This window comes from Elaeis guineensis, chromosome 13, assembly GCF_000442705.2.
Source record: "Elaeis guineensis isolate ETL-2024a chromosome 13, EG11, whole genome shotgun sequence".
In the NCBI taxonomy this organism is placed as follows: Eukaryota; Viridiplantae; Streptophyta; class Magnoliopsida; order Arecales; family Arecaceae; genus Elaeis; species Elaeis guineensis.
In genome coordinates, this window is record NC_026005.2 from 6534078 (window position 1) to 6559854 (window position 25777).

At 35.4% G+C, this 25777-nt stretch overlaps 1 protein-coding gene across 2 annotated transcripts; it reads right to left on the reverse strand.

Annotated features, from left to right (window-relative positions):
• Positions 1–353: 353 nt before the first annotated feature.
• LOC105056821 (copper-transporting ATPase PAA1, chloroplastic) lies at positions 354–24227 on the reverse strand. 2 transcript variants are annotated; one of them, XM_010939148.4, is made up of 17 exons: positions 23657–24225; positions 23517–23570; positions 22455–22608; positions 20086–20160; positions 19587–19867; positions 16845–17078; positions 16350–16448; positions 16023–16172; positions 15313–15459; positions 14373–14423; positions 14099–14271; positions 12280–12412; positions 9004–9101; positions 8504–8741; positions 6308–6514; positions 1445–1525; positions 354–999 (listed from the first exon to the last, which is right to left on the reverse strand). In XM_010939148.4, exons 1-17 carry the CDS (start codon positions 24104–24106, stop codon positions 739–741), a joined length of 2886 nt encoding a protein of 961 aa, XP_010937450.1. In that variant the 5' UTR covers positions 24107–24225; the 3' UTR covers positions 354–738. The 2 variants fall into 2 exon arrangements, with proteins under 2 accessions (XP_010937450.1, XP_073103389.1); XM_073247288.1 differs by lacking the exons at positions 354–999; positions 1445–1525 and having other exon boundaries at positions 6399–6535; positions 23657–24227.
• Positions 24228–25777: the final 1550 nt, after the last annotated feature.

The window sequence follows — 25777 nt, forward strand, 5'->3', positions numbered from 1 at the left end:
GTAAGGTGACGATGGGTTGTGTTACGTCGAGTTCATGCAACAGAGGTGCTCTCAAGAAAACTACCTACCGAGCAACTTAAGATAATATTTGACAAAATCAACCCATAATGACCTAGTAAACCCATAAACCAATATTAATCTATTTATTTTATCAGCTAATCAACCAATTTTATGGACTAACATGCAAAACTTCAAAACCAAACAACCACAAAGCTTCAATGCAAGGATCTGGCATCTATCATGGCCAAATTGATGCAATTACAAATTACTCCACATGCAGTTACAAGCATGCCAACTCAGCATGTATACTCAATTAAAGATACCGACTCTGGTGATCATGCTGCAAGTTAGTATAATTCAAAATCAAACAGATCTAGTGGCAGTTCTTATTGATAATCATCTCCAATAGATGGTAGAAACAAAGAAATGTTCAGAGCAATTGTTAAAAATGGTTGCTCAACTTGATACAAAGGGAACGGTGAACCCATATTTTTAGGCTTGCAAATAATGATGTCCAATAAGAGAAGGAGCATGACCCAAAAAAATGAACTTCAGATGTGACCAGAGTAAGGCATAATGCTGGTCATCTAAAGAATGACACAGCTTCACTGATAGGTTCAGGATCCCTTCTGCATGTTTGGGCGACAACACAGATACTGCCACTGACCAATTTCGCATGATACAGGCCTTTCGGTAGCTCATGCTTCATATAATGTGTGGAGTGGCTTATAAGTAGAATCAGGCATTCCTCCATTTAGCAGGGTAAGATTTCCTTGGACCACCATTTGTATCCACAGGAATATCGGATAGAGAATGGAGAGTGGTTTCCTGCTGCAACTTGTTGGTTTCTTTGTGCTTTGATCCCAACCTGAGCCTCAAAAGCAGTGAGTTCGTCATCACTGCCACTGAACTTAAACCCATTAAAGCTCCAGCAATTGATGGTGTCAGCATGGTACCAGTAACAGGTAACAAAATCCCAGCAGCTATTGGAAGTCCAACCTGTTAAAAGGGAACCAAGCCCTTCATAATATGAGTGCAGATACAGCCAAAAATAATTAGGAAAGACAGGATGGCCTGGTCAGTTTGGGGTGCGGAGAATCTAGTTCTCTTGGTAAGGACTTTAACAGCAAAGCTTCCAGAACAGCTAGGTAACTGTTGTCTTCTTCAGGTTTCATGGACTGCTTTTGCCAAAACTAAGGCCATTTCTGTTAACATTTACATGCTATGAACCAACTAATTTAGCATTCTCCAAAGACACACTTCACCCAACCCAACAATGCTTTTGAAAAGAAATATCTAGCAGCCTAGTTTTTACTGAAGTTTGTTTATGAAATGAATTTGACCATACTGATCAAGCATGTTTGTTCAATATCTGCAGCCATACCATGTTATATAATTTATAGCAGATGAAAGAGATTATGGTTAAAAGGGAAAGCCAACTTACCATATTGTAGGCAAATGCCCACCACAGGTTTTGCTTCACAGTCCTCATTGTCTGTTTGCTCAAATCCAAAGCATCAATCAACTGAAGTAGCAGTGATATCAGTTAGGATGAATTTGTTTTATCAAAAATATACAAAGTAACTTGACAAGAACAAGATAAACTCCAGCAAAAGGGGGTAAATGCTTCTTTTACAGTTTTACAATATGGAGACTTTGTTATGCGCTACTCAAAATATCTAAATGTTCTAGCTCTCTCTTTCCTCTATTTATTTCAGCACATATCGTTCTTCTAATACAGATAGAGTATAATGAGAAAACAATGAAAAGCAAGACCTGATGGATGTTGAGTAAAAGGTTTGTTAAGTTCAGAGAATTACATATGCATGAAGTGAGAAAAAAGGTTAGTTACAATCAGTGGTAAATTTGGAACTTTACTGCAACCAAGAGTCAATGGGGGAAAAAATTATAAAATGGCAATATGTCAGCAACATCAAATAGCCTGGAAAGTTGACAGATGAAGAGGATCTAAGAAAACTAGCTGGCTGAAGCAAATATGAGAATGTTGGATGGGTACCAAAATTGGAAGGACAGAGTGAGGAATGAGTATATCAGCGAACCCATATGAGTTGCACCAAATACCAATTAAGAAAACTGATTAAGATAGTGTGAGGATGTACAATGAAGATCCAAGGGTGCCCTGACAAGGAGAGTAAAACTAAATATGAATGATGGAGCAGGAGGAGTTCTAAGGTAAATGGATGAAAATCGTGAAAAAATGATATGGAAAAGTCAAAACTAGCATTGAAGATAACACTAAATAGGAATGCCTGACGAATGAATAATGCTGACCCAAAAAGTGGGGACAAGGCTTGATGGTTATAATTAAGATGTAACCAAGAGTAGGCTTTATAAAGTACCATTTGAAACTTGTTATTGGATGCTTGCTGTGGTGGTTTTCTGAACATTTCATAAGCATAACATTACTATGTTTGCTGATGTCAGAAATATGTGGCAAATTGTGGTGAACTCTTACGTATAGCATTAAAGCAAAATTTAAGAGCATATGTTGAAATACTTTAAATTAGTGACAATAAAAAAAATATTAGCAACTTATGTAACTGAAAAAATACATATACAACCTAAAAGTCTCTAGACAACTCAAGATTGTGAAGCTTAGAAGGTGAAACATGGCAATAAGTCTTGCGGAGTATGCTAGATGTAAATGTGAGTGGCTATTACCACCTTTTACTTCTCATGAATGAACTAATTAGTAACATCCTAGAGAAGGCTCCTAGATGCACATTTCCTGGTGATGATGCAATGTTGGTCAATGAGACTAAGCTTCTGCTGGGCATTATATTGGAATTATTGAAAGAGATCCTAGTGAAAAAGGATCTAAGAATTGATAGAAGTGGAATTATTGAAAGAGATCCTAGTGAAAAAGGATCTAAGAATTGATAGAAGTGGAAGAAGTCAAGGATGGAGCTAGAATCAAGTCACAAGAGAACCAAACAAGATAACTATCATTCACTACTTTATATCCATTTAATAGGATGGCAACTGGAAGAAAACAAAGGACGACTTCATGGTTCATAGTGAATTGATGATGTAGGGAGTGGTAACAAGAGCATGGTTCCAGATGGATTTGGCACCATAGTTTGGTGAACTGTTTTATGGATTTGGCACCATAGTTTGGTGAACTGTTTTACATACATACAAGAGCATGGTTCCAGATGGATTTGGCACCATAGTTTGGTGAACTGTTTTATGGATTTGGCACCACAGTTTGGTGAACTGTATGTATGTATGTATATGTATATGTATATGTATGTATATATGTATATGTATGTATGTATGTATGTATATGTATATATATATATATGTATATATGTTTATAGATGTGAACATTCATGTATATATATCGCGAATGCACATGCACAGGCGCACGTGCGTGCGCACACACACACACACATATGTATATATATATAGAGAGAGAGAGAACTACAGGATGATTTATGATGGTATAAGTTGAGGATTCAGCAAGGAGAAGTCATTTGAGATGGTTCGGGCATGTGTTTATTAAGGTTGGGAGTAGTCCTAAGAGAGGCCAGAAGTGTGTTCTAAAGAATCAAAAAAAAAAAGAGGAATGTAAGATAAAGAAAATAGGATAAAAACAGAGAAAAATGATTTCCAGACGCTTCTCATTTCATAGTTGGTTTCCAAAATGAACCAAAACTGTCACAGACCAACACGTTTAATTCTAAAAAATAATGGAAAACAGCTTGTTGTTTATATTTGTGCTTGATATTTTTGACAAACAGACTTACTGTGACATGACGTAAGACCTATAACACTTCACAGTAACAAATTATGACGTTATCTTCTCATGAAAACCATTTGTATTTATAGCAAAGTGACAATATACGTTACATAAAGATTTTTGTTCATTACATAGGTGCCAATTATTAAAGTAATCTACCACATCTTAAGCCAAAAGGATCAGCTCCAATCATTTTCAAACCCCACATCCCCGATAAGATATCTATAAATGTTAGCTGGGTCCATATAAATTAACTGTTGAAGTCACTTGACTAAACATGTTACTTAATTAGAAGGATTTAAATATTGCAGGTTCTGTAAGGTACCACCAACACTATAACATTCCAATAGAAAAATGGTACTGTGCAGGACACTGTTTCTCTCTTGAACTGGTCTACACTGACCATACCGGTTGCATGATGATAGTTATATCGACCGTGCTAGTTGCATACAAGTTGCCTTTTATTCTTGTTGATACTAACTATCTCAGAGTTGCCTTTTATTCTTGTTGATACTAACTATCTCAGTTTGTCTCGACCATACTGCTACCATACTGTTCCAAGACAACCTGTACAGGCTCGGTATCAGCATTAAATTTTTGCTCAATTGTCTAACAGAACATTAAGCATTTAGAGATTTAGTGGATCAAAGAAAGGAAAGTGGGAAATTGTTTGTGACATAGCATCAAACAATCTCATCTCAGCAGGTTCTCCAACATTTGGCCCTTAAGTAGTGGAACTATGTCTCGAATATACTTTTTTCCCACATTGTCCTGCTATACCTTACCATATACTCACTGGATAATGATCTCCACCACACTCATCTTCTATTCTAAAAGCTTCTTTAATGCCCAAGATTTTCAATTACAGAACATTGCAAGCCTTATGGTCTCATAAATTTTTTCGTTGTTGGGCTGGAAAGACATATTAATGACATAAAACTCAAAGCAGCTCTTTATATTATTCAGCAAGCTATAGTTCTATCTTTCTTTTTTTAATCTTTAGATTCTTCTATAAGTGTACTGCTGTGAAAGTGATGACATTGTTTTTTCCACTTGGCATTCAATTTTAATTGCATTTCATGTTCCTTTCTTGTTGAGCATTTAATCCAGATCTCATTGCATCCATCAACTCTCTTTTGCAAACAATTATATGTACTCCTAGATAAGAGTAAATGATAAGTTCATGGACAGTGAGCGTAAAAAAAAAAACAAGCTCACTGAAGGACCTTTGCTGTGGAGCACCACCAGAACTTCTCTTGATAATAATTGTATTAAGTACCCAATTGGTGTTCATAATTATCTTGAATGCCCAATAGATAACCTCTCCAGGCACTCCACAATATGCTTTCTCCGACACAATAGGGAGCAGGTGTAAATATTCAATATTCTCTAAATCTTCCAACAGTTGCCTAATTCAAAACTAGATTTCATGTTGATCTTTGTGATTCGATGCCTATAGTTGAAATCTTTTCTCTCAATCTTTGTTTCATCACCCATTCCTAAAATTTCATAGTTTGGTACATGCATTTAATACTGCAATAGTTGATGCATTCTATACGACACCTATATCTAATTCAAAATTTAATTCTAAGTGTATCAGTTAAGGTTTGCCATCTCAATATTAGACCCCATACTAGTATCATCCTATTTCAATGTTAGTAAGTGGTATAGTACAAGAAGGCAAAGCATACCAAGTGTCAATACAGTACAGACTATGTACTAGTTCCATACCGGTATGGTATGGTAATGCCCAGTACGGTAGCGACCAGTGACTGGTACAGCAAATCTTGGCATCAACTGTATTTTCAAAATCTCATACTATGAACTACGTAACCAGTTCAAAATAGTATTCCATTGATTTTTCAAAACTTCAGTTGGTATTTTGTTAAGTCATAAAGCCTTCATATTTTGCATCATCTCATGCACTTTGCAATTTCAGCTATTTTCTTGTAACTTCAGTTATGCAAATAAATACGCAAATGCCAAGTCCCAGATTTTGTTTTATCAGAGGCAGGTATCTTTTAGAATCCCTATTCAATAATATCAGGAGATAATCATGCTAATATTCTTTAATGGCACCATGTTTCAGCATCATAAGTTCTTAACATTATCTTCTTTTCTTGTATGCCTAACTTGCTAAGTTCTCCTTTCCCAAATCCGAACTTATAGGCCTAGCTCTTGCCTTACACTGAACCTAGTACACTTGCACACCATTGTAACTTCTTGGCACAGTTGCACCATTTTATCAAAATGTATATATAAAAAACATTAGAATTATCAAGTCAGAAATATGAGAGCCATATTCTGCTATAACTATTGTAAAAAATAATAATAATAAGTATAAGTAAAATATCAATAAATAATTGCAAATCACAAGGACATCTTTTGTTTAACATCACTTACAAGGAGCAAAGATTATAAACAAATCTAAAATAAGGTCAATGTGAAACAGATTATTTAAGGGGTAAAGAAAAACTACAACAATCATGTGGGTATTAACTGAAAAAATATGTTTCAAATGGTCAAGTTTATGGTTCATACTACCTGTGATAATCTGTTACCCATAAGCACAATGCAAGATACATCACTTGCCGCACCAACACCTTCACCCATTGCAATTCCAATGTCTGATGAAGCCAAAGCAGCAGCATCATTGATGCCATCACCGACCATGGCAACCACCTTTTTCTGATCTTTTTGAAGGTCAGCAATGAACTTCTTCTTCTCGTCTGGTTTGACTCCCGAAAACACCTGTTATATTTGGTCACGTTTCTTCATTACAAAGAAAGGAAATATGAATCTCAATTTCAGTTAAGAGAAAATGCATTTATGGTTAAAAATAAAATAAAAATCTAAAATATCAATAACATATTCAGATTAAAATATAAATGATATCTTTTAGAACACCTAGAATCAAGATATGCCAAATAGAACCGAGCTGGTGTGGTATTAGGTTGAAAAGGCAGATTGGGTTGGTGAGGGGCCCGAACAGGCCCAAAGAAAGCAGAACCACTCAGTTCAAAGCGCTTTGGAGTGGTTCGGCCCCTTACGGACCCTAATAATAGAGGAGAAACAAATCCTATGGCCTTATCCTCTCTTTTCACCGAAAAGAGAGTGGATTTTGCACGAAAAATTTAGGGACAAAAGAAGGCTTGCTGATTTTGAGCCTAAATCCAAGTCAAATCAGACATAATCCCCTCGCTTCTCCTTATTTTGCCCTCTCTCTCTCTCTCTCTCTCTCTCTCTCTCTCTCTCTCTCTCTTTTTCTTCTCATTTTAATGCCTAAAATAGGACAAAAATTAGTAAAGTTAGAGGAAATCATGCCAAACTTTTGTAGTGCTCCAGGCAAGGTTCTATATTAATCCGAAATAAAATTAATTTTTTAGGTATTTTGTAACTTGGAGTGCATTTATAGGACATGACCCCCAATTTGGGTATTAAACCTGGCACCAAAACATACTAGAAATTGAATCCAATAATAAGAAAATATGCAAGATTCAACCATAAATATAAAAACCTAGCTAAAATTTGATATTGTCTCCAATGAATAATTATAGAGAAATCCAACAAAAATAAAATCAAATATTTGTTTGTGGAAGTCTTCGCCCATGAATCTGCTGGTTTGGTTAGACCAATGCCTTTCTAGTAGATGCTGATTGTAAACCAGGCAGCAACAGTGAGAGAGAAAGAGAGAGAGAGAGCCAAGGAGCAAGACAAGTCCACCTATATATTGAGGCAGCCAATGTAAATCTATAAAATGAAAGCAAAAACAGTAAAGTTAAAAGTAAGAGATGGATGACAAAAATCAAAAGTTCAACAAGAAGGAAATGATTGAACAAAAGTTGTAAATGATGAAAACTGGGACATACCATGATATACATGCATGTACCGAGTGATAAATCTATGTTTAATTATTACAATTGCACCCATTAAGCAATCATATAGTCTCTCGAGATCAATATGAAATAAAATAACATTAAAACACCCTGACAATAGAAATTTCAAGATCCATAAATATTATAATAATCTTCAAAATCAAATAATTAAAAGATGAAAAAGAGAAAAAAATACTGAAGTAGTGTCAAACCGATAGGCATATACATACCAAGCGTCAGTATGGTTTAGTTTGGTACCGGCAAGATTCTGGACCTTATCTAGAATAATAGAGAAAAAAACAAATACTAGTTTTGATTAGAAGCTTTATTCATTTTAGGGGCCATTGTTCCTTAAGGGGTTTTGGATGCTCAAACTCATTGTGCACAGACAAACTATGCCTAGTGAGCATTATGGTTTAAGAAGAGGAAGAAGAGAAGTAATAGCAGCTAGAAGATGTCGTTGGACTTTCAATCCCAATATTGGAGGATAAGATAATCAAACTGAGAAGTGGCTATCTTGTCTCAGAAAAATCAGGACTAGAGGCTCCAAGACACCCCTGATTCCTTAGACTCCCTCTTTCTCATTCTTTTCCAACCGAATTTTCCACCAAGAACAAATTATCTGTGGATAAGCTGTTTGTGGAATCCAAACAGCCCCTAAAAGACCAAATGTTTTGCATGACCTGCTATAGCATATTTATGGTAGCAGTAATCATCACACAACTGTATAAACATGCACATACGGGCTGTATTTACTATTGCATTAAATGCACTTAAGCTTTTCTTCCAAAGCTAAGGAAGACAGTAAGTTAAATAAGATATGGATCTTCACTTAGGTGGAAATTTTGAATTATATGGTTCATACCTTGTCTTTGTGGATACCAACCATGGATGCCACATGCTCAGCGGTACTCCTTTTGTCCCCAGATAGCATGTACGTGCTAATTCCTTGCTTGGACAAAATTTCAACAACTTCACAGGCATCGTCCCTTAACTTATCCTCAAAGTAAATAATTCCAGCTAAGACACCATCTACTCCTACATATACAACCGACTGATCTATAAATTCTGCATCTGGAAACGGGTTATGAACAACTCCATGCCTGCAAAACAATCGATTCAATTAGATCACAAGGCAGCAATGGCACATCCCTTGCAAAAGACCTCCGCATTTCTGTTGAGACAGCCACATTTCTGACACGTTTAACTTCCATCCGTAAGTCAGCAACATGAAGGAATGTGTTAAGCAAACATAAATCATACCCCTTGATGGAGTAAGTCCAGTGGTAACCATGCATACAAATCAAGCAGAGAAGAGAGTTCCAACAACTGGTGATACCAAAAAACTAGTATTTATAGCAATACCTTCTGAGCCAGCTCAATGTCCCAACAGCAACCTTCTTATTCTCAACAGTGGCTACTGCACCAGACCCAGGCTCCTCCCTGAATGTTCCATCTGTTGCCTGTGATTAGATGTCAATAAGAATGATCAAAGATTACAAAATTGAATGAAGCATTAACCATACATGTTGTGTATCTGATGTGTCTTCAGATCATTATCTCTTACATAGTCAATAAGAATTTAGATAACCATACATGGTTGATAAAAGTTAGCAAAATAGTCATTTTTCAAAAAAATTAACTTGTTCAATCTTTCATGATATGCATGAGTCAGACCATGATCCAAGAAGAGCCAATCAGTTGAAGAGCTTAGATTGCTAAACAAGTCTTACTTCTCGCATGATTTGAACTTTTGAACATTGCTCTGATTATTTAGTATTATGAATAACACATGAACTGCTCGCTATAGATGATCATTGATCAGCATTTTAATCTGATTTACTTTTCCTTTAAAGAAGGCAGTTTCATTTATTTAGCTCAAAATGAAAGCAGTTTAGTTTGCATTTAGAATGAAACCCTTATGCTTGAACTCATCATGCCGCATTGTGGCCTATGAGAGGGTATCAGATTAGAAACTCAGATGCAAATACTCTTTTACTTATAAACCATCTCCTTTGCATCCAGTGATACGTAGATGCCCTAGAAACATAGACCATCAGAGAGATAAAACACAAACATAGGAAACTCTAGATTGCAATAGTGGACAATCTGAGAGAGAAAACATGGACATCCTAGAAACAGCTGGAAAATAATATTGATAGATGAACAAATCCCATCTATGTATCATGCAAATTAGCTATGTAGAGGACAACTTCCAATAAGACCTTAAGAGGATGCCACATGAAAGAAATCAATAAGAAGTTAAGAACACTCCTCTTTTTCCAATAAATGTACCACATTTTCACTCTCCTCTTCTTACAACATGTCTAGAAGAGAAGTCACAACAAGAGTGCATCAAACAAAACTTGACTATGGTAAATGTGCTAGCTTGAGATATACAACATGCAAAATGCTCGAACAAATTATTTTAGGATGGCAATGAGAAAAACAACTGGCACATATTTACTTTCAGCAATAGTGTTACTACCAAATGTTAGAACTCTTGCTTCCAATTGCTAATCCACATATGCTGCGGACACATTAAATAACAAATCTCCTTCATAAAGTCAAGAACTTGTATGTAACATATTGGACATTGACATTTTAATACTAGCTGGCTAAGGTTGTATTCTCTGATCATCTTTTCATATTTAGGGAGTCCAAGAAGTTTCAAAACCACTAATGCAAGAGTTATATTACAATTTCAATGGAACCAGCAACAACAAAAAAGGGTAGTAAAAAGATCTAATTTTATAGACGAACCACAATACTATTTTAGCAGTTTTCAGAACAAATATAGTTTTGTCCAATTATTTCTTAATTAAATATGATAATAAAATAAAGACATCTAGTATTTCAAGATTCATAGGTCAGGGGGCAAAATTGATGCCTTGTTCCTTTCTTATATCGCATTCATATATTATCTGGATTCAGCAAGTCAAGCAAACAAGCATATGTCGATATAACAAAGGATGAAGGCACCGGCAGACCAAGCTGCTAAAGTCTCTGGAAATTGTACCAAGAGACCTGTGTTCTTCAGATACAAACTTCAATGGGGTTCAAGGGGATAAGGGATATTTAGAGGAGTGCAACCCCTTGTTGTATAGCTCATTAGTATAAGCTGCTTCTACACAAAAAAAAAGATGAAGAAGATGTAACATAACATAAGATTGGTAACAGCATTATATCTAGCTATGCAAAAATAAAGGTCATTCACCAAGTTAGCCTAAGGTGCAGGCTATAGGAAATCACTGCAACCGACCACCTATGATTGGTTGGCAGGGTTTTTATCCCTTAAAAAATGGGACTGCAGATCTTTTTGTATATAGATAACAAAGGAAGGGAGAACCAGCCTAGGCACACTTGTTGGAGGTATTTAATTGATTAACACGAAATTATTTATTCATAACGATGTGTTTGTGCACAACATACACATGTTCATGTTGAAATGTGTGCATGCATGTGTGCGAATTTATAAATAGACTCTTTCATTGCTTGATTTACTCGCCAGAAGGAGATGATCAAGAGTGGTCTATTTACTAAAGAATGTAGTTTTAGATATGAGCCTCATAGTTATATGCAAGCCTAGTTTTATGTATGATGAAGAATAAGAGGCCCTAATCCCCAGTTTGGAGCAGGAAACGAGAAATTGCATATTAAACTGTAAAATATTATCTCAATGCACCAAAAGTTATTCTGATATATCCTTGCATAATTTTCTTACTATTTATTTCCAAGCTGATCCCAAATTGTTCGGATAAGACTTGATCACTACGGTTATGGCCTTTTAATACTTATGTTCCTCACTCGTGATCAACTATTAATTAAACTTGATGTAGGAGCATACATCAAACAAGTGGCTTATAATAGGCACACGAAAAAAGATCTACTCAGATATGTCTTGAACATATTATATGTGACACAAAAATACAGCTTTCTCAATAAGCCATGACTATGCCACTAATTTTCTTGTTGACACATCATTTTTTGCCACTCTTCTGTTTTAGGTCCTTGCTCTCTGTATTTAAAATGATAACTTTGTAAGATTTAAGATTTATTTTCAATCATCATAGTGGCATGTCAACTTTCAGGGGATGTCTTAGAATTAGCATAAGCAAATTTATTCACTTCAATACAGGATTCTCATGTTTTTGTCTATACTTACTATCAGCATTTTCCATCTGTAACAATAACCATCAGCATTGCCCTTATGAAAATTGTTCCAATTAAGGCTGCTTCTGGTGTTATTCCAATTTGATCACCAATTGCATTCTGAAAGCAAAGAAAAAATAAAATAACCTGACCCTTCTTATTGTGATGAATGAAAAATGTGAGAAGATTGATCATCATAACTAAACGTTTTTACAGAATGCTCAGAATTATCAACCATATAACCAGAACCAGAACCACTAAACGTGGTCCCCACTATCTGGGTCAGCTTAACTATCAACCATGTAACCAAGAGAAGAAAAGAAACGAAAACAAGAAAAAGAAACATGGAAAAGGAAACAGTATAAAGTCGGAAAACACCGGGCCAATAGTTGTCTTATGCCTGAGGAGATGATATCTTCATGGCTTCAGATAAAGTACTCAAAAATAGAGAAACGACAAAACATGTATTTCAGGCTAGAGCAAAAGCACCTTCACATTAAGGCAACTAGCAGCAGAAGCAGCTTCCACAATAGCTTTACCAACTGGATGATTTGTGTTTGATTCGACTCCAGCTGCTAACCTCAAAATATCAACTTCTGTCCATTTGTAATCGAAACTATTCCTACACAGAAAGATGAAGATTCATCACTAAAAGCTCTAAATAAAAACTAGTAAAAAAAGCTTTTTGAAGGTCGATTATGTAAAATCAAAAAAATGAAGGTTTAGGATATTAACTTGTAGCTATATAAAATGAAATAGTTTATTATTCTATCTGATGCATGGAAGTCTTACAAACTACAAATATTGAAGCCCCAAGACAGAGTGGTAGACATTAGGTTAACAGTTAACCTATAAATATAACTTGGATTTTTTTTAATTCATTTCTGGTCCACAATAGGTAAGGTTTGAACTTTGAAGTATCATTTCTTAGAAGTGATGTGGTCCTTTATAAGATGGAACCAAAGAAAAGGAAGAGATCCTACAAAAATGATTTTCCATGAAGTGCTAGACAAATGCAATAATAATGAGACTGTACTTGCATAAACTTAAGTCTCCATATTAGACGTGATGAAGAATATCTGATTCTTCTAACACCAAATACAAGATTCAGCAAATGTTGTGAATCTGTAGTCCTGGATGCACATGAATGCATTTATGTGTCTAGCATTGAGCTCATATACATATTCAAAGAAAACTTGAAGCCTGCTATTTTTCTTATGAATAAGATATAGTTTGGACCAAGTGACAAATTGCATCATTTTTTTAACTATGAATCATGACAAAAAGGTGATTGTAAACACACAAAAGAAAACATGCATCATAGACATGATTCCATCAATACATAAATTCAAAAATCCAGTAGCTACACTTCACATTTTTTTCTTATATTTAGCGTAACAATGTTCTAGCCACAACCACCACTACCAGCAGCAGCAGCAGCAGCAGCAGCAGCAACAAGATCTTTGGAGATTTAATTTGTAAATCTTTTGGGGTCTTAATTAATTAGTTAGAATTTTCTATTTTGAAGAAGTCTAGAAAAATTGGTTCCATATTTTGTAATACATAGAAGGATCACAATGTATCTAATACATACCTTTACTAGGAATATAAATTATGTTAGACTAGATATTCATAAGGAAAGGACAAGTTGTAATGCGCCCTGCTCTCTACCTCCAATGATGAATGGATAAACTGTTGATTATTCCTCATAAAAATGGAGCCATTTATGTCTTATGTCTCAGAATTACTAGCAGTACTTGTTCAACATATTTGATACACAGAGTATCTGCATTGTGATTAAACAGTATTTTTCATAGAATAATAGGGCTATGTGATAGAATTGGTACCATGGAAGTAGCCTTCTCTTGCAATGGAAATAACACTAGTAGATGCTTTGAGACATACGCAAGTGCACCATGAGTTTTATATAGTATTGCATTTCTTACTTTAGTTTTAATAATTCTATCGTTAAACAAGTAATTATCATTTTTCTTTATGTAGAACTACATGTTACTGGAATACATATGTCAGAAGCCTGTTATTCATGCTTTACAGTAAAGCAGGAATAGCTATGATCATGATAACCATTAATTACAGCACACAAGATACTTTCTTTTCAATGAAAGAAAATGGCCTACTGCAGCCACTGGTTGATAGTGTGATGCTTAAATGAAGTTATAATCTGTTTTGGAGAAAGAACTAAAATATAAGAATTTTGTTCCGTGGCAAGATCTAAAACATGCATACAAAATAGCACATCATTCCGAAATCTGAAGATTTGACATTAGTAATTGCTTCATCACTTAACTTTGAATCCCAATCTCCGTCATTTTGAGAGGCTATAATTTTGGTCACCACAGGCTTTCCAATTGTTAAAGTCCCTGTTTTGTCGAATACAACAGTATCAACCTCTGCAAATTTTTCTAAGACATTTCCACCACGTAAAAGCAGTCCTCTGGTTGCTCCTAATGAGGTTCCAACCTAAATAACAGATTAGGTTAACAGAACCCGAAGATCAATTAGAGTTATGGGAGGAAAAGTTCACAGAGTCAAAAGAAAATGAATATGATCTTTAGTTGTACCAGCACGGCTGTAGGAGTGGCCAGCCCAAGTGCACATGGACATGCAACAACCTGCACTATGCTGAGAATATTAGACTAGGGATAACCACTGGAAAAGAATATCCTAAGCAAGACATTACTATTTCTGATAGAATCATGTTCTGTACTCATGCAAACATAAATAAAACCTTCGTACATGCATATGCTCCATGGATCTTCCAAACCATGCCGAAATGGGCGGTTCAGAGCATGCCGAATGCATACCAAATTGCATAGTTCGGGGGACCAGTTGCTAACCACCATGGTTCAGCCATTCGATTCAATCCGGTTCATATATATGTTCATGTGGAAGTTCAGCTAGGAGAAAAACAATGGAGAAGGCAGCCCCCAACCTATGCCATGTCATGTTATTCTAAAAAATAAAGCACACTTATAGAAATATTTAAGCCTCTGTATTTTGCTGGACAGCACCAAAATTCTGTTATTATTTCCTCCATTTCTACCATATTTAATTTAAATAACTAGCATCAACTACTATTATCCTCTTAAGAGAGGAGGAAAGTGAAATAGTGCTAGCAAACAGAATTTTTTTAAAAAAATATATAATTCCTAATAAAGAACATGTTACCGATCTTGCCCTTTTAAACTTCTCTAAAACCCTTTCCTTACAACATATTCTTTTTTTCTTTTTTGGGTGAGATCTGTTGAAAAGACCATGGGTGCAGCTTTTTTCACATGTTGTGTACGTTATAAACATAATGAAAGACTCGCATTTTCTCATAGCATGCATGTCTCCTGATCAAGTACAAGCGAAGCACATGAAAAATGTGACTGAGAAATTTCTCAAGAACTTAGAAATACCCATAAGGTAATTAATGGGGGAATAAGTAAGTAACATGAGGAGGGCTTGATGAATTGTTTATAAATTCTGCTAAAAATTAGAGTTGTACAGGAACCATACCAGAACACTACAGGAAAGCTGCAATGCCAGAGAAAGCGGACTTCCTTGATGAATAGCTGCTGGTACCAGCCGTGAACCAAACAAACTCCAGAACATAAATGTAGCAGCAGAGAATGCCATGACTCCATATGTAAAATGCCCAGCTACCTGTTGTCACAACCAACAACTAATTTATGTGCTGCAGTAGATCATGGAGTGTATCAGATGCAACTATCAGAGCAACAACAGGAGACGCCAGCTTTTGGAGTTTAATAAGACACTGAGCAAGGGAAAAGAAAATTCTGTTTTTATACTTCAGAAGGGAAGGAAAGAAACATTGGACAAGTGAGATGTAAATACATATCGATCACGAAAAAAGTGTCAAGTTCCATGAAGAATATAGCGTAAAAAAATCGTAAGTTAACAAGATTAAGTTGCATGAATTTTGTTAATACAGTATCATAAGACTTTAACTAGAATATGATTGTTAGGCACTAACTAGATTTTAGGTAATTCCATAAGATGCATGGCTCGTGAGTTCAATTTAGAGATACCGTCCAAGAATTATTAAAAAAAAAAAAAGAAAAAAGAAGAAGCTCACTGGATACTAGTATGCAACATCAAATATATTGACAAATCTTTCTTACATTTGATTTGGCATTTCTGGAAAACAGTTGCATACGCTATTCTATGGCTTAGATGGAAATATAAAAACCAAAAGATGTACAAACCTTGTCAGCAAGCCGTTGCACAGGGGCTTCCCTCGTCTGTGCTTCTTCTACCAAGCGAACTATGTCTCCCATAACAGTTTCACCACCTGGTCTTCTAACTTCAACGGTTAGTGTACCATTCAAGTTAATGCTTCCTGCTGTCACTTCAGCCTGGGATAGAAAATATTGCATCAGTTGAAACTTGAAAGCAGTGCCACAGAAAAAGGGAATAGAAAATGATGGTGCAAGATTAAGCACATCAAAAAAAAAAAAAAAGAATTAAACAATGCACCTACATAAACTAGATGCCCTAGTAATTAATCAAATGAGAGGAGAAAAAAGGTGTACCCCAGGTAGCTTCGTCACTGGCAAGGGCTCCCCACTGAGACTCGATTCATCAACCGTGCTCCTTCCAGCTTTCACAATTCCATCTGCTGGAACACGGTCCTAAATGGTTCAAGAGTGACTAAGAATGAATAGATAATGTAAATGCAGTTCAAATCAGATAGAGATAAGCAATGATTTAGTCAATAATGACAAACAGATACAAAAATAGTACTGCAAATAAGTCCAGAATTAGTAAAGAAGGAAAACAAAGATCACTGTCTGTGAACTGAAGAGTCATGGATAATAATGTTAGATCTCTGATTGAATATAATTAAGTCTCATTCTGCCAGGATTGTTTTACTGATCCTAATTCACCTTCAACTCGTATGTCTCGCCACCAGCACAAAAAGAATTGTATAGTTTCATTCTACTTTCATCCAAAATTTCACATCTCGCAACATGTATCTTACAGAAAAATATATAACGAGCAAGGAAATGAAAAGCTGATTTACTTACCCCTGGAAGAATGACAATATGGTCTCCAATGGCAAGGTTACTACAAGGAACCTCAACAACCGAAGACAACTGTTCAGCATTACTGTCAACCATGAGGCGAGCCTTTTTTGGGAGAATATTCAGAAGTCCAGTCATGTCACTGGTAGCTTTTAGCTTTGCTCTCTGTTCAAGATTCTTCCCTAAAAGGACGAATGCTATTAACATTATTGGTTCCTCAAAAAATGTCTTCCATCCCTGCATAAATATCACATGGTGTTGGCAAAATACATCAGTTGTAATTCACAAGCCAATCACTATCTTAGCTTTCACATGGACCAAACCAGTTAAGATGAAGAGGATATGTCAAATCATCCATTCAGAAACATTTAAGAAAAACATTATATCAAGAAAATAAGTAGATTGACTTTAGCAGTGTGGTTGCATAATAATATAGAAGAGTGCAGTATAAAGTAGAAACACAAGCTTTAAATAGCTGAGAATTTTAGATGTGATATTTAGCTTATGAAGCTCATGCTTCATCTAGTTAAATATATGTGCTTGACATGCACAATGGACATGAGAGAGAAGCACCACAAGCTGCAATCTCACAAGTACTTACAGATTGTTCTTTTATGAAGTGACTTGATAAGCACACAAACATTTCCACTAGGCTGGTGCATGTATTTATCTCATCCCAGAAGAGAATAAAAGGTGAAGCAAGGGGATTTATTTCTCACAAATAGGAGTGTCTACAAAAAGATGAAAGATATGCATAGTTTGTGAACCTAGGCATTTTGGGCACATCTAGTTCATGGCCGGAATTAGAGTTGGAATCGGAATGGATTGGAATAGGAATAGGAATCCAAATGGCCATATCCCCCGACATATTTGGTTAATGACCAAAATCAAAATGGAATTTGAATCCCAAGGGGGAGTAAGGATTGGATTTTGGGGGATTGGAGCATTCCCATTCTCCTCTAGAATCAAAATGGGAATGGGACTTCCCCCAACAAAACGGCTAGAATGGGAGTCACTCATTCACATTCGCTCATTCCAAAGTCCAACCCCCCACCCCACACACCCTGTGCACCCTGACCAAACATGCCCCTTATTTCTGGTGGAACACTCCACAATTGCCCATACTCTGGCCAGACATAAATCCTTTTGCATTGCATAGTAGTAAGATGAGGATTATATGTTGGCATAGAATAAATAATATGGAACAAGAGTCTAGGTGATTTTCATATTCTGTGAGAAGGAATGAACTTGAATATCTTCCCTTGATTTATTCTAGTCTTTATGAGCAATAAATCCAAAGCAGAACCTTCTATGTCCAGATTCATGTTTTCTATCTTCTATGAATAGGTATGCTGTGCATTATTAACATTAGATGTTTACTTAGGCAAATGCCATACCATTTCCTATTGTGCTGGATTTTTCTCAAGGAAGCTTAAGCACAAATCCATTTTATTCTAAGACCATCCAAAGATAAGGGATAGATATGTATAGAGGTGGAATGTTAATCAAGAGAAGGAATACCATATTAAACATTAACTTGAGAAAACTGAAGTGATCAAAAGGTGTGGAAGAAGGCATTTCAATACTTCAGTCTAAACTTCTCTTGGAATATGGAGGATGTGAAGCTTATTGCGCTTTAATATGATAAGATCTGCCTGGGAAGGTAGAATAAGATAAAAAAGTTTATTTAGGGTTAGCAAAGAGTGGCTCAAGCAAGAGGGAAATTGGAATAAAGACAAAGGTCATGGATAATCTTACGTAACAGAGGAAGATAAGAAGACCAAGTTTTTCTCTGGCTTGGCTAATGTTCCAAAATGGAGTTATAATTGAGATTAACATGGACATAGAAAGATGAACAAAATAAGGTTTGCCAAGAAAAGTGAAATTTGGTTGTAATAATTGTGCTGCTAAAGGAGATAAAAGTGAAGCTTCATAATCTGCATTTTAGGTGACAAATGGGTCAGAAAGAGAGAAGTTGGAGATACTCCATTTAGTTAAAGATGTAGCATTCAATATGCAAGATACAAAGGCAGAGGTTCAAGTGCATCCTTTCTTTTTGCTGTTAGAATTAGGACATATTGTGAAGGATATAATGGAAATAAAAAGTACCTTCCCAAAAATGAGATCTCACACATGTAATGGGAATAAAAACAGGTTTTCCATAATGAGGCCTCACAAGGGAGAATCAACTCCACTTACTTCCATTATATCTCCTTTGAGGAAACAATTAAGGACTATGGATCAACCAACTGATTAAATAACATCGACAAATTTATCCATGAAGTATGAGCAAGGAGGTTGAAAACGAGAACAGTAAGATAGATGCTGAGAAATTAGAGTGCTTTAAATGGGATATATTTGACAAATTAGCTCACACATGATGTCAAGATTGAAGTATGATGCATCATTTTCATGTTGGTCAGGATATGGCACAATGATGTATCTCCAACTATATGTTAAATATTTTCAACACTTCCCTAATGTCATTTCATGGTAGTGTTTCTTATGTATGCTTTCTGAATGCCAGCATGATAATCAACTTCTTTGCAGCCTATGTATCACAGTGTGATCAATTAGCTTGCTTATTGATCAGTATGATAAACTAATACATGTTCCTTGTCATAGTACAACTAGTAAGCATTTAAAGAGCAAAAGAAGATAAGCTTGATATACAGCACATGTTTCATCCTGAACAAAGTTGTGCTGCATCATGAACTAAAACACTTCAAGGTAATTGTTACTTACTAGCTTGGGCATGAAAGCTGCTATGGAACTGACCAAAAATGATGATAAAGCACCTAAACCAACTAAAGTATTCATGTTTGGAGATCCCTTGAGCAAACTCTTCAATCCATCAAAAATAAGTTTGCGGCCCGGGCCAACAAATGTCATTAATGAGAGTGACAGATGAAATCTAGTTGAGTGGAATGCATGCAACCACGAGGGGGCACTGGCTCCCAAAAAATGAGCAATGTGACCCAAAAAGCATACAGCACATAATGCCCACGAGACAGCAAGCTCTTGACCTGAGAAAAACAAGAAAACATATACGTACTTAACTACTTATAGTTAGCCAAAAAAGGAATCAATTTTATGTTGGAATAAATTTCACTTTAAAGTAGAAACGCTTTAGAGTTTGCAATGATCCGAGTATCCGACAATTCAATCACAATATACTAAGAGCAAAAATTGGTGCTCTGGTTGACCGCTTTTGGAAGCAAGTTCAAAAAAAAAAAAGGCATACCGCTTTCTTTCAAGCGTTGAAGCCTCTCATCCATCTTCTTTTCAAACACTCTGTCCAAGTTCTCTCTTGAAGTATCTGTTAGAAGCCCAGATTTATAAAGAACCACAACAAAATGAACAGAAGATTAGCACGGTGAAAACAATATTTAATATGCTATGTAACATATTACCTGGTAACTGGACTAGACTGTGGTCACTATGCCTATGTGTAACTATGAAATGATTGAGAGTATATGATACATTTCAACTTTTAAGACAGAATAAGTGTATAAATTTCAAGTTCCATATGACAAGCACCATGCTTATTTCATCAATTATGACTACATACAGGTTGAAAAAACTGCAGCACATCCTAGTAAGCTTGGTTTAGTAAATTACTTGGTAAACTAAATTAGACTTATTGCTTTTCTGCCTCATCAAATTGGCACCTTATAGTTCATCAATCAAGTTATTTGATGAATTAACTGGCCAGTCTTATAACAAATAGCAGCTGATGGTTTTAAAATATGCTTCTTGTGAAATCAGTTTCTTATCATTTATAAGTTACCTAGTTTCTCAGAGCATTCAGACCTTAAAAAAATGGAGATGGATACATTTTGTTGTGCCAACTTTCAACCAGAATGAAGAATTGTTTGTGGTCAAACTCAAAAACTCAAAATAATCTACATTCTAAAGATGAAAAATCTCTATACTGCTAAGTTGCCAGGATTGCTGAGTTCTGATGGTGTGAGATAAATTTAAGCCTTTATCTGCTAACGTATAATAAATAAACTGTTGATGGTTGTCCAAACAAGTTATCTCGTTAGCCCTCTACTGCTTTTGAAAATTAGACATACAAGAAAAGCACCATGATAAATTAGAGAAGGTATAGTCTAACAAATTTAGTTCAACAGAAAGTCATGATCTAGATCATTTCTGACAATTAAATATTTAAAACTACCACATCGATGTTAAATATGGTTGGCTTACCTACAGAATTGCAAAACACATGTAAGCATGCATCACATTTTTAGTACAGAAGATTTACTGAAGATTGTAAGCATGTAAAGCAAAAGAATTGAATATCTTTTATTTGTTATTAATTTGAAAATAGTATGTCTATACCATTGTACAATGCTAAAGACTTAGTGACTCCCCAGTTATCTAACTTTATTCAATGAAAGAGCCATACTGATGTGACTTCATTATAAACATAAATTTGTTCCATTGTGTCAAAGAGGTGGAGTTTTGTTTGACATGCTTTAATCATTTATTAGTTTTTAAGAGTGTCATTTAAGGTAGTAGCTTAAGGGTTACGATTGTAGTTTTCATGAAGTCATGGTCACTAGAGGTCATCAATGTTGTAGTTCAAGAGTGACACAAGAAAAGAACCGAGAAGGCCCTCAGATTGCAGCATAAAATACAGGTGAAATGGATGTAATAATGAGTAAAGCAGAAGCAAGATTATACTGGATTACAGAAGCAAAATAATGAAATGAGCCAAAAAAATAGGAAAAGTATTAGGGTACACTGACACAGATGATAGGATTACCATAAGGCATGGCACAATAGGCAATGGATGGCATGCCATGGCAGGCCAGAAAGCACCACAATCCTTGCTATTGATAAATTTCTTATGTATTTTGGTACCACAGTCACTCTGAATTTTGTTCATGCATGTGCATGTGTTGTGTTGATGGAGATCATGTGTAAGGCTTTTGGGGCCAGTCTGTTATTACTTAGGCATCTGTTTGAAATTCTTCTTTCTTTTCTGTTGAATTATGAGCTCATTTACTAAATAAGATCTTGGTACTTGGTGATAATTCCATTTTCCACTAACACAAGTAGAAAATTCTGCTGTACATTTTTAACTTGACAAAAACAACAGATCAAAGTTAACAAAACAGAGTTGAGCTTGATATATAATCATGAAGTGAGAAAACATCCAAAATCAATTTTGATTTGTTCAAGAAGAAAAGCTTGAGTTCATGTGTTGCTCTTAAAGATATGATGAAAATTCAGTATAAGCTCTTGCTTTGTTGGTCCAGAAAAGGCACTCTTTAAACTTAGATATAATTAGGACAAACTGCAAATTCAAACTCTGTATTTGTGTCACCTAAAATAAATTGGAAAGTATAACTAGTTATCCTGATAATACAGGATTTGTGATTGTCACCTCATAAATTTCCTTTTGACAGGATAATTACACCTCAAAATCATTTTCTTCCATGACCAATTATCAAGACGTTTCACTTTGCATCTTGAACCAATACGCTTCGTGTACACATATAAAAGTGGAGATCACAAAGCATATGCATGAAAAACACTCTCCCACTGCTAGTCTGCTACCAGAGGACATAAAAAATTACCATATTTCATAAAAAGGATTACCTCGAAGGTTGGACTTAAATCCAGAAGTTGTCAGCCGATCTGCAAGTTTTTCTCCCAATTGCTGTTTCCAGTTCTCTGTAGCCTTAACTTCAGGTACAGCCCAAACAATTGCTGTCTCGGTAGCAAGGTTGACACTTGCTGCGGACACCTGGGGCTGCAGTCAGATATGGGGCCGAGTATTAATAACAAAAAACATAAGTGACAAGTAAATGCCACCAGAGTCGCCAATCACAGAAATGAGTGATATACTGAGGGTCCATTTGATTGGAGGTCATTAGGCATGAAAAAATGAATTCCATATCAGATTACCATGTTTCGTATAAAAAATGGAAGAGAGAGATGGTAAAAAAAATGGTAGGGCCCACGTTTATTTTTTGGAGAGGGAAGGTAAAACAAATACCATGGGAGGTTGGTATTTGGTAAATTCTTGAGTGGTGGTAATCCTACTCGATAAAAATATCCCCAATAAAGCTACATATGTAATCATTGAATTGTTCTGATGTCTTTTCAAATTCATTCAATAAAGAGGTTTTGCAAAAAAATTAAGATGGAGATGGCATTATGCAAAGGACAATATGATTATAGTCATTATATAAAAACTAATTAGATATGATAATGCTATCCTAGTATTAAAAAATTATTTTATGTTTAAGGATATATTTATAAATTTTATCATATTTCTATATAGGATTACTTCCAACCAAATGTAGTGATTTTTTTCTAGTGTCATTTTCTGAAGTAATTTTTCTGCCAACTAAATGTAGTAAAAATTATTTTCCTTCGCAATCATTTTTTCAGATAAATGATTCCCATAAATCGTTAGATTACCCCATAATTTGACACACCCCAACCAAACGGACTCTGAGTAAATAAACTTTGTGGCATTATTCAAAATGATTGGAGAATTCATTTTTGCATCATTAAGATAAGGTCTATGTGATGGCTTTAAGAAAAATCACATAAATACATATCTTGTCTAGTTGTCTACACATTACAGCTTATTATTTAACAACGCAATTGTTTTATACCCGATTTGAAAACCAAAGCGAGAAAAGATCTTACTTGGCTTTCCAAAATGCGTTTCACGCTCGCAGCACATCCACCACAGGACATTCCCTGCAGAAATTATCAAACCAACACTTAAAATTGTGGGTTTTTCATAAAAATCAGATTTTTAAACGGAAAAATGGAAAATTTCTTACTCCAACGTCAAGCATTATGACATCCGATCCAGAAGACGTGACCTCACCAGAATCCCCGGCAAGAACTTTCAATCCTCCTTCCTCGCCGCTGCAACCTCCGCCGCCATGGCCGCCACCGCCACCGGAAACACCTCCGCCGAACCCATCGCCACCTCCACGGGCACCAGACAAGGCCGCAGAACTCGATATTGATGCCAAACCACGAGATACCGTCTCCAGAGGAGGGTAATTCCGAAGCAACGATCCAGCGAAGGACATCAAAAAGAGCTCCCTGGACCTCTGGGGATCTATGTTTCCGAAGCATCTGACCTTCCCGGCGGAAAAGCTCCGGCGATTAAGGGAAGGAGGCGGCGGGAGGGGGCGGCGGAGGCAGCGTTTGGGGGAGAATTTGAGGGTTTTGGAGAAGGCGAGGAGGGGGATTGTGGGAAGACTGACGGCGGCCTCCATCATGGTCTGCGTTCTTCGTCTCCCAGCTTTTCCTTGCCGACACGTCTCTAGCCGTAGTTGTAGCCTTCAGTCCTAGTTAGGTAGGTAGCGCTGCGGTGCCCTTTAGTTTTTTGTGGCTAGGTTTGAAAGCAGGAGGGAAGAGAGAGTAGAAGTAATTTAGGGCGGGTTTGGCTACACTTTTTTATTTTTAATTTTTAATTTTTAAAAAATATTTTTTATTTTTTTTAATTTTTATTATTGAATAAAAATAATAAATAAAAAATATGTTTGATAACTATGTTATTGTAAAATAAAAAATAATATTTAGAAATAGCATGTGAAGAGTTCGATAAAAGAGAAAGATTAAAAAAGGAAGAGAAAAGGGGATGAGGAGATGAAGAGTTCGACGAAGGAGAAGAATTTGGGTTCTTTACTTTTTGATTTGATATTTTAGATGCGCTGAAGTAAAAAAAATAGAAAAATAAATTTTAAAAATCAAAAAAAAATATTTTACATATAAAATAATTATTTTATTTTTTTTATTTTTACTTTTTATTTTTTATGATATTACCAAATATTGCTTTTTGATTTTTATTTTTTTAAAATTAAAAAATATATATATATATTTTTAATTACTAATCAAATGCATCTTTAATTTATAATCATTTTTCTAATAAAAAACTTTGTACTTGAATTAATTACTTTTTTTTGAAAAAGATAATAGATTTCTTTTATAAATAATTTTTGTTTTAAATTTATTTATCCTATTTAACTTGGAAATATTTTTTTCAATATATCCCATGTAATAACTTATTCTAATTTCTAAATTAAAGGAGAGTAGAAATAAATTGATCCATTTATTTTGAGTAACTTATTTTGCTTCTAAATACAGTCTACATGTTATGTTGCTCGATATACAGCCAATGCTTCAGTCCCGGTTATGTTGCCGGACGGGCAATCAACATTTGTAATATCCAAGGCCAAACTTAGGGAAATAGTCCGAGCCTTCGTAAGGTCAGGTTTGGGATTTAATTGGATGAGCTATGTGCATGCTTAGTTTTGAGCTATCCATATATGTATTTTTGATGAAATGAGGTAAGTGAGTCCCTTCCCTCATATATATTATAATTGAAAAAGACTAAAGGATGATGATTACATCGGAAGAGGTTAAGAGGGGGAGAAAGTTTACAAAAACTGAAGACTAGTTCAGAGTTACTGTTAGTCATAAGTAACTAACTATAAATGTAGAAAGGTAGCAGTTAGCTTTTGGAAAGAATTTCCAAGGTCATGAGTATGTACAAAAGATAAAGCGAGGCATGGGATAATTTCTATGGGTGAGAGGAGCTATCCATGCATGTTAGTTTGTAATTTCGTTTGATACATAAACTAGTATATACTGGTGTATCTATAGGGTCTTCTGTCAGGTATATTGGTTATACTACTTTGTTCATTCCAAAACTTACTCTCAGGTCTCACTCTTGCTTGCGCATTTGGGTGCATTGAGGAATAAGCCATCCACTATCCGTTCTACTGAGGATTTGTTGAAGTGAAGGGGAGAAAATGTGGACAAAGAGAAGTGAAAAAATCCTGCTATTTGGTTGAAGCTTTCAAATAAGAGAGATTAGAAAAAGATATTTCTATGAAAATATAATTTCTATATTTTATGAAAAACAAATTCATATATGATATGAGTTT

Bases quoted from the DNA above. Each gene is read 5' to 3' on its own strand.
- LOC105056821 (XM_010939148.4), bottom strand. From the start codon at position 24,106: ATGATGGAGGCCGCCGTCAGTCTTCCCACAATCCCCCTCCTCGCCTTC. The intron at 16,173-16,349 runs GTACACCTTTTT...TTTCTATCCCAG, and splicing joins CAGTGACGAAGCTACCTGGG to GCTGAAGTGACAGCAGGAAG. The intron at 15,460-16,022 runs GTTTGTACATCT...TTGTGACAACAG, and splicing joins TGCAACGGCTTGCTGACAAG to GTAGCTGGGCATTTTACATA.